General features: G+C 39.3%; 1 protein-coding gene across 2 annotated transcripts in view; it reads left to right on the forward strand.

Moving 5' to 3' along the window:
- tpte (transmembrane phosphatase with tensin homology) overlaps positions 1 to 2,924 on the forward strand; it is a 103,787-nt gene extending 100,863 nt beyond the window's left edge. For both annotated transcript variants that reach the window (XM_051926349.1, XM_028799253.2), the window contains exon 19: positions 312 to 2,924. In XM_051926349.1, coding sequence (XP_051782309.1) covers positions 312 to 414 — 103 coding nt within the window. In that variant the 3' untranslated portion in view covers positions 415 to 2,924. The remainder of the gene's footprint in view (positions 1 to 311) is intronic.
- Positions 2,925 to 9,785: the final 6,861 nt, after the last annotated feature.

Consider the following 9,785-nt stretch of genomic DNA (forward strand, 5'->3'; position numbering starts at 1 on the left):
TGTGCCCTGTGTTGGCTGGGATTGGCTCCAGCAGACCCCCGTGACCCTGTGTTCGGATTCAGCGGGTTGGAAAATGGATGGATGGATGGATGTTACATCATGTTGTAATGTACAAATAATATTTTTATTGTAATAAAATGACATATCCAGTCTTATTTTTTCCATTTTGTAATGAGTCTAAATACCTTTTTTGTGTGTCCTTTTTTATAAAAGAAAAATATCACTGAATGTCAATTGTACAAGCAAAACTTATTTTTAATAAGAATATTTACTGTAAAGGTGTCACCGTGTATATCTCATTCCTCCTCCAGGCTTTATTTATCCAGAGATGAACTGGATAATCCTCACAAAGCTAAGACTGGGAATATTTTCAAGGAAGACTTTGCAGTTGAATTAATTTTTCTTGACCCCTAACTCAACCTGATATATTAATGTAAAATAATATATTAATAGCTACAACAGCTGAAGAAGTTGTGCAGGCTGTTTTCTCAATAAACATCTTCACATATACTCTTTGTGAACTGTTGAACAAGCACTGATTCTGGTTTTGGATCCTAAGCAGTATGGTTTGGACTAGAACAACTTGAGCTGTACATTTGCAGAGTTGCTTTGAAATAAGCTGTTAAGGAGCACACATTTGCTATCGGAAATCGCCTTGACAGAGGATTTTGCCGTTGTGTATCTAATATTTTCATATGCTTCGGGCCAAATGAAACAGCTGAACATGCTTCAACCAAGTCTGATTAGCAGTATGCTATGTTTGGGCAATTTCCATACATGAAGATAATTTTTTTTTTCTTTTCCAAATTTTACCAGAAATTTCGTTTATTGGAAGAATGCAGTGACTTTTTTTGCCCGTGATGGTAAAAGAAATGTAACTAACTATTTTTTATGTTTTCCTGTCATTGTTCAGAAGTGTCTCATTTTGTAAGTCTGAGTTCAGTTTTTGAAATTGTTTAAAATCATGTAGAAATCTTTAGGGAAGATAACTCTGATTTCTACCACTTTCTCAATGTAGTTTAAGAAAAGAAATGTAATTTCTTTATTAATGTAAAATATTTCTTTTACTTATATTTCTGGGTCATTATTATGAAAAAATGTTAAATATTTCCTTATCAAGTAGACTGAGGAGAAACAAACTTTAGACCACAATTACTGAGCACACTTAATCTAGCTATTTTATACTGTATATCTATATCTATTTATATATATATATATATTGTGGCAGCTAGCTGGCACTCTTGGCTATTGCCAAACCCAAAACAGGAACAGAGAGGCCAAAGAAGTATGAAAAGGGAGATTCTATTACAAAACAGACATACTAGGGAAGGTGAACAATTAAAACTTAACAGTAGCACAAATGTAGGGGGAAAGAAATAAACCTGACAGTCCCTTAATGGCCTCCCTGTGCAGATTCGTTCCCTGACTACCACATGAGGTATGAGATGTCTTAACCCACTCTAAGCCACAGGCACTTCTTTATCATGCATCTTGTATACTTTTCACCATCTCTGGCTTCCATTCGTCTGACACCTTTAACGCCACTTCTACCCTAATGGCCATTTGTGAGGTGTTCCTTTAAAACTCCAGACAGTAAGCACTTTTGAGGATGATTCCAGCCTCTCTGGAGTGACTAGCAGGCCAGGGCCATTCTGTTTTTTTTAGGTCAGAGCTCCATCCAGAGACAGCTGCTATCAGTACAACCAAGAGACACTTGTCCATAATCCATAACACTTGGCTTCAAATAGTCTCACAACCTAATATAAGTTATACACAATCGTTCAGCTCATATTTCTTTTAGGAATTTTCTGTCTTTGTTACATTCTATAGGTTTTACCTGCTGTTTGTAACCAGTACATTTCTTATTCAGATTGGTGTACGTAACAATAAAAATATCAAAGGAAACTATTAAAAGCAAAATATTGATTCACTGTATGATTACACAGCATAGAAAATTAACAGAGCCTACAGAATGTGCAAAGATGTGCAATATCTAGTGCCAAGAGCATGATCTTTGATTTGCTTCTACTGTGTCTGTCATCTGCTTTTAATAAAAACAATTTATAAAGCACTCATGACCAACATAAGGGATTAGCTATATACAGAGAAGTAACGCTAAATGCTTTTTGTCATTGTATAATTAGCCGTGATTAACAATTTAGTCCCTGAACTGAACCTTGAAATGGGGTTGAGAATATTAAGTTTTAAAAATAGAGAACTACAAAAACTGAAAGTCATTTACATAAGTGTGATAAGTAATCTTATAATTAATCCGAGGAACAAAATGAATGAATTTACAAATACCATAAGTAAATCAAAACGTGTCCACTTTAAAAGTTTAAATATTATCAAAAAATAACAACTTTGTTAATTTCTAGGGTGTGCTATGATAAGAGAAAGATGAAAATAAAATTAAAGAAGAACAGTGCTACTTACTTGGACTTTTTCTCGCTGTAAGTATAAAACTAAGACCTCCAGTGGCAGACCCCCTTCTGTGTCTGATCAACCTTGTGATGTCATTCAGGGGTCAACGGCTAGAGGTGAATTAAAAAGTCTCTGCATAGGGCGATTTTGAAAATATGCTGTTTAATGGTGGTGGCGCAGTGGTAGCGCTGCTGCCTCACAGTAAGGAGACCAGGGTTTGCTTCCCGGGTCTTCCCTGCGTGGAGTTTGCATGTTCTCCCCATGTCTGCGTTGTTTTCCTCCGGGCGCTCCGGTTTCCTCCCACAGTCCAAAGACATGCAGGTTAGGTGCATTGGTGATTCTAAATTGTCCTTGGTGTGTGTGTGTGTGTGTGCCCTGTGGTGGGCTGGCGCCCTGCCCAGGGTTTATTTCCTGCCTTGTGTCCTGTGTTGGCTGGGATTGGCTCCAGCAGACCCCCGTGACCCTGTAGTTAGGCTATAGCGGGTTGGGTAATGGATGGGTGGGTGGCTGTTTAATGGGTCCACAGGATTAAAACATCTGGATGTGAAGGCAAAGTATAAACGTGTGGCTGCATTTCTGCTTATAGATAGATAGATACTTTATTATATTACCTAATTCTATCTATCTATCTATCTATCTATCTATCTATCTATCTATCTATCTATCTATCTATCTATCTATCTATCTATCTATCTATCTATCTATCTATCTATCTAATCAAAGTAGCCAGCATACAACTTTAATAACAAAGCACAGCTTATTAGTTGTACATTGTTGTAGTGAAATTGTCCTTAAAATGAATGAATCTGCATATGCATTTGACCAGCTAGGACCTAAAAGTACTGACATGTAAACTAAATATAATGTTAAATATACAGTGATTTCGATGTCACGGTTTAATTCAGGTCCCTGGAGTTGTCTCACAAGTAATGACAGTGTATTTGATGTACATTAAATGGTGTTTTAGATACTCATAATTATCTCGTCTAATATACAGCATTGTTGCAGTCAGCTGACTGTGCTTAAGATACAGTATGTGGGGCTGGATGCCTGATTGACACCCAGATACTGTAGATGGAGCACTGCATTCCACAAGTTTTGGGAAGATTTGAGAATGCAGGTGGAGACTTTCAGATGAGAGACTAAATGCCAGCTCCATGCAGAAGATGAGATGTTCGTTGGTAGATTGCAGGGAGAGCGCATGACACTGAGAAGGATGTTAGGAGATCCCAGCCGTTCTACATGACGGGGAACAGTGTGAGAGTAGCGATCCTTAACTACTTGGGATGTCAGGTTTCCTGAGGTACGGGGGGTGATTTTTCATTTTTTAAGTAAATGTGCCCATTGTTGGGCATAACTGCTATGTGTTGTGTGTCTTAGTCTTTCCATCTTGCATTTTTATTGATAGTACATTTAGATATTGGCTGGTTAAACACACATATAACTAGTTTTAAGGAGATTCCTGCCATTGTACAAAAGAAATCGTGAGCTGTCTTTTTTATTGAAGTCGTAGAGTTGTTAATTTATGATATTAGTTTATATTAGTGAAATGCAGCTACACTTATTTACACTCTACATGTTTTAGCCCATTGGACCCAATGAACAGCACATATTCAAGATAACCCTGTGCCAACACTCTCTGCTTCACCCCTCCAGCCTCGGGTCCCCGAGTGACATGATGGGGTCCTCTGACTGGAGCAGCCACAGAGGTACCTGCCGCTGGAGGTCTGCAGCTAGACCCTTCTCATAAAAACAGGAAATCCACTTTTATTGAGATTAAAGATAAAATGGAAGCATTTCACCATATAATATATTAAAACTATGACTATAGAATACAATTTAAAAAAATTAAAATTAGAGAAGACTTCTTAGTGCTCAACATTAAACACATCCAGTTAGGAACTTAAATAAATTTTATTAAATTATATTCACTACAGTATAATAAAACTGGACTTACAATAAATAATCCCACATAGATATACTATACTTAGTATTAGTCCCAGCAGAGAACGTTCAAACTTCAGTTGGAATTTGGGGCAGTACACATTCACTCTAAAGATACTGTACCAGTTGGCACAGCCGGGCTCTTTGAGTTTTTCTGCAGATGTTCACTCCTGTTACTGTAATGTACAAGTGTGAACAATAGCTCTGAATTTGAACTAGCAGGTGCAATCATGTGGAGCACGATGAATCCTGTGATCTGTGTGAAATACCAGGACTGAATTTAAAATACACTAACGTGCTTGCTTTCCCATTTGTACCCAAATAATGAAACATTTGGTTTAGAATGGAGGCCTAGACTAGATCACCAAATTGACAGCATGGCAAAGAGCAGAGCAAAATCTCTGAGGACAGAAAAGTGATGCATGTTGTAGATGTATAGCCAGCACTATCGACTTTAATGGTGGTTCTCTACTTATATATTTCATGTAGTGTTACAGGGGCATTAGGACTACATTACTTTGTAGTTAAAACACACAAGCATAGTCGTCATATAATGATGTCCATATAAATGGCACATAAAATAGGTTAACAATTAGTGACCAAACATAAGGGCTAAAAGTCTTTCTAAACTTGATTACTGTATGTGATTTGTTTTGTTACTCATCTGTAAATATTTCAATAAAATTCTTATATAGTTTATGTATGTTGTGTTTTTTATTTACTAATGAAGATTAGAAAACTTTATACCATATACTAGACCCACACTGCCATGCCGGGGTATTTTTGAACCTTTAAGACTATAAGCAGCAGCTACTGGCACTGTGCATTTGTGCTGTTATTGTATTTGTAGTGGTTTATGTTTTATGTTTGCTTTTATTGTTGTATCTTTTAAATATAATCTGTAGACAACATAAAAAATAGAATTTCAAGTGGGTTAATCAGGCGGAGACAAAGTACAGATCAAGGAGAATGCTGCACATGTGAAGCGCCTCAGGGGTCTGCTACTACCTTTTACTAATGTCCTGTATATTAATGACATTCGTTAAAGTCGGGTATCATTTTGGTAAATTCTGGTGTTTTTTTAGATGACGCTAAAATTTGACAGATTGTTTCATGCAGTGAAAGCAGCAAAAAATTAAAACATTTCTAAAACCTGTTAGTTTTGGGGAGAATCCCAAACTACTTGGACTGAATCACTGGGCATGTCAGACTTCACAGAAGTGCGCTGTCGACTGCCTCTGATTTGATTAATAACATAAATGAAGGCTACAACTGAGTATTGATGGGATGGCCGTGTAATGTGACATGGCCTCTAGTGTGTTTAGTTATGTGCCCTGTCCCCTTAAGACAGAGTTTTAAGGATGGAGCCACCATGACATTATGACAGAGAGCTGGAGGTCTGCCCTCCGTCTAATATTTTGCTGACAGGGTTAGTCAACTCCTCGAGACAGAGAGTTGTTTGTGGAAGTTTGGCGTTTGTGAGTACTTTTGTATGTCTTATGGATTCTGACTTCTCGATTTTGGCTTTGTTTTCTTCTGCATTGAATTTTTGAATGTTGTGTTGTAAGAGGGTGGGCCAGGAGATAAATGAGAGGCAAAACAAAGCAAACCAGAAAAACAGAAGATCTAGACAAAAATGTAAAAAAAAGAGACCAGGAAAGCAGGAATACGATACTGAACTTTGTGAGCTTTTGAGCTTGTGAGATATCCACAACCTCGGACAATCACAGCTTCATCCCCTTTGACCCCTGATGTCACTTTGTGACCTCTGCTGAAGCCACCAGTAACTGCATAGCAACCAGTAAACAACACCACACAAAATGGGGGGCTTCTGTGAAAAATGAAACGGGTGTTATAGGAGAACACCAGTAAATACATAAATACACTAAAACAACCTCAAATGGAAAATATTGTGTCAGGAATGGAAACAATGACCTCAAAGACCGCGCATAGCTAAAGACATCCTGTGAAAAATGAAAAACAGCCAGTAATGACGTTAGGCTCACTTCTTTTGCTTTTTTTTTATTATTTTTGTGTGTTGTTATTTGCTTTGTAATACAGTACAATCTTCACTATTAATTTTTACAGCCTTCTTCCTCACTTTATTATAATAATGTTTGGTCCTGAAGATTACAGGGATTGTTTTATTGTCTTTGTATATCTGTGAACACTGCAGCCTACTTAATTTGAGGGAAATTCCATTTTGGATGCTAGGCCTCAGCAAGCCTGGGCTTAGATTTTGAGTGTTTTCAGTAGCAGATAACCACAACAAATGCTGCTGCATTCACGTGCTATCAGACAGTAAATACCCTCAATCTAGTTATTACATATTGTTTTGTTTATTTGATTACTTCATATGTCTGAGTTATTTTAATAAAATAATACTCACTGCTTCTTAATGTTTTTGCAGTCTACTCTGTGCATACGGAGCCCCCCAGTGCTATTTAAGATGCCCAGAGTAGTATTTGATCCTTCAGTCTTTCGTCTCTCTTTGGATAATGAATTTTTCAAGTGATGTGTGCTTTTTGATTATGGACTTGTTTAAGCTATAAAGGTTTTTTTGATTTGTAGGTTGTTTGTTTTATTTTGTTTGCTTGGCTGTTATGATTAGCAGTTTTACTTTTTGTTGAGTTTTCCTTGGGCTTTACACAGATGAGGTTTTGAAGCCTAAGGAATTCATTTCTGCTGTGTGTTTTAACAATGTTAAATGTTAACGTGCTCTACCATAACTGTGTTATTTTTTATTTATTTTTTTCATTGACTGTTGCTATGGACGTGTGACATCACTGGTGCAACACCACGCATCTCCAGGTTGTCCAAGATTGTGGCTATTTGAAAACTGTTTGGCTTGCACTTTGTGTTTTTCCTCTGATCTCTTTGGTTTTTTGACTCTTATTGACAATTTAAGGTAGTGTTTTGATTTTGTCACTTTGGCTATACGGGTTTTTCGGTTACACACCAAGCCCCTTTTTTCTCGATATTCTTTCTCCTGGCCCTGTTGAATGCTCTCCCTCTTTCTCTCTGTTATTCCTCACACAGAATACATGGGTTCTCCTTTTGGTAAAGCTTTCCACATCATTTTCACTTTGTTTTTATATTCCTTTCTTTGTATCTTTTTGTTAAAACATAACACTGTTTTCTCATTGGAGACCAGGGGGTTTAAGGTTTTACTCGTATTCTGTACTTTGAATTTTAAAAGTCTCCACCCTTGTTGTTGGGCCTGTGCAGATGGAGAAGCCTGCTGCTAGACTTTGGGGTAAGACTGATTTTAGTAGGTAACCCTACTTTTGAATGTTTCTACAATTCTTTTTTTTAAGGAAGCCAGGTAGATCAAATCATGTTTTTGTTTTCAGATCTCCAGTTCATCAATCATTGCCTGATGGTCTTTCACACATTACTTTATGACGCATTGCATTGATGTTTGGGAGCTGTGCACGCAGCAGCCTTTTTACTGAAGCTCTGTCTTTTTTCTGTAAAAAGTCACATTTCCCCCTTTGAACAAATAAAATTCCATCTATCTATTGTGACAAGTGTAGAGGGCGTAGCAGCCACTCAACCCGACACAGAATGACGCAGGAGGCACACAAATGTTTTATATTTTTCTTCACCTTGTGGGAAACGCCTTCCCCGTTTCCCACAGGCACAACACAGTCCCACTAAGCACAAACACAATACTTTTCCTTTTCCTTCTCTTTTCTCCTCCACGGCAAGCTTCGTCTCTCTCCTCCTGACTCTGGCTCACCAAGTAGTGTCTGCTGGCCCCTTTTATAATGCCCCTGTGCTTGATGATGTATTTCCAGCAGCATTTCTGGGCATGGCGGAAGAACTGCCCATAAGGGTTCAGCGGTTGCTGCAGCACTCCCTGCCAGTGCCCACAGATCCCTACAGGGCTGCACCAAACTACAACTCCCATGAAGCCCTGTGGGAATCCTAGGCTCCCCTGCATCCAGGGAGGGTACTGCCATCTAGCGCTCCAGGGGAGGTAATGCTCTGGCCACGCTTGCTCCCCTGGTCCTTCCAGTTTGGAGGTGTCCCGGCCGTCCACGACTCTATCTATCTAAACAACTTGATTCCCCTAGGATTTGGAGTCAGAAATCGTGAACATGTTTAATATTTACAATTGAAATCAGTGTGGCTCTGACTAAAGCAGAAGGCTACAATGAATCGCTGTGTACCTCACATTACAGGAACATTTGAAGAAGATAAAGATAACAGTTTAAGACCTGCCTGACAGCCAGATAGCCTCAGCCATTGTTGGAAGGGTTGAGTCTGACCCAAAATCAGGCCAGTTGTCTTGTAATGTGGGTCTAGCGTAACAGTGCATTACATACATACAGGCAGGGTTACGTACGCGATAGGGACTGTAGGTTTGTACTTAAGTTGAATTTGTATGTAAGTCGGAACAGGTACATTACTTTAATAAATGTTATTGTTGACCGACTGTAACCAAGTGCTCTGCCAATGAATGATGGAGTTTCACGTCTTTCTGACCTTTTTATTATTTCTACTTTATTTTCCATGGTGATGGTTTTTCTCTTCTTTAATGTATCACCAGCACTTGCATCAGATTTGTGTTTCAGAGACATTGTTGAAGGGTGAAGATAAAAGGTGAAGATGAGCTCTTCTGCACAGCACTGTACACGTTATCACAGCAGATTAGGCACCAGTCGTCAACACGTCTGATGTATAGGGTGGTCCAGATCTAATTATGCAATTTTCATTACGCTATAACTTATTCAGTTTATTACATAGAAAATCACCCGAAAAATCCCAGACCATCGAGAAGTGTGCGAACTGACGACACGAGGAATCGTCTTCACGCTGAACTGGAATCGTCCCCGCATAAATCAAAGTCATCCAGACGATCTGGATCTGCAGAATTAGATCTGGACCACCCTGTACTGACAAGAGACAACTTCCTGCTATGTGCGTAACAGTACAAGCAGGCTTGCTATTGAGAATGAATGGGGGCAGCGAGGGGCGCTTCATCACCAGCCCACCTCACAGTCACCTCCACTACAGTATGCTGCCTGCAGTGTCCGCAGCACCACCGCCCCCATTCAACACGCAGCCATCCGAGGCACACTACAATGCTACCCCCCGCCGCCCCCTTTCAGCCACAACAGGATCACCGCTTGCAGCATTACCAGCACCTAAAACGAAAGGGGCAGCCATGTGTGGTGGGTGGGCAGTGAAACTACTTGCCACCAGAGGGACACTACACTGCGTGAGCAGCGAAATCGCCCCCCTCCAGCCTCCATCCAGCCACTGCTTGCAGTGTCCGCAGGCCGAAGATGACAGAGCTGCAGCCCCGTTCGTAGGTCAGATGTCCGTAACCTGGGGACTACCTGTATATACAGTATATATGTATGTGTGCGTGTGTATATATATATACACACACCACACACATATACATA

This window comes from Erpetoichthys calabaricus, chromosome 4 (assembly GCF_900747795.2).
Source record: "Erpetoichthys calabaricus chromosome 4, fErpCal1.3, whole genome shotgun sequence".
Lineage (NCBI taxonomy): Eukaryota > Metazoa > Chordata > Cladistia > Polypteriformes > Polypteridae > Erpetoichthys > Erpetoichthys calabaricus.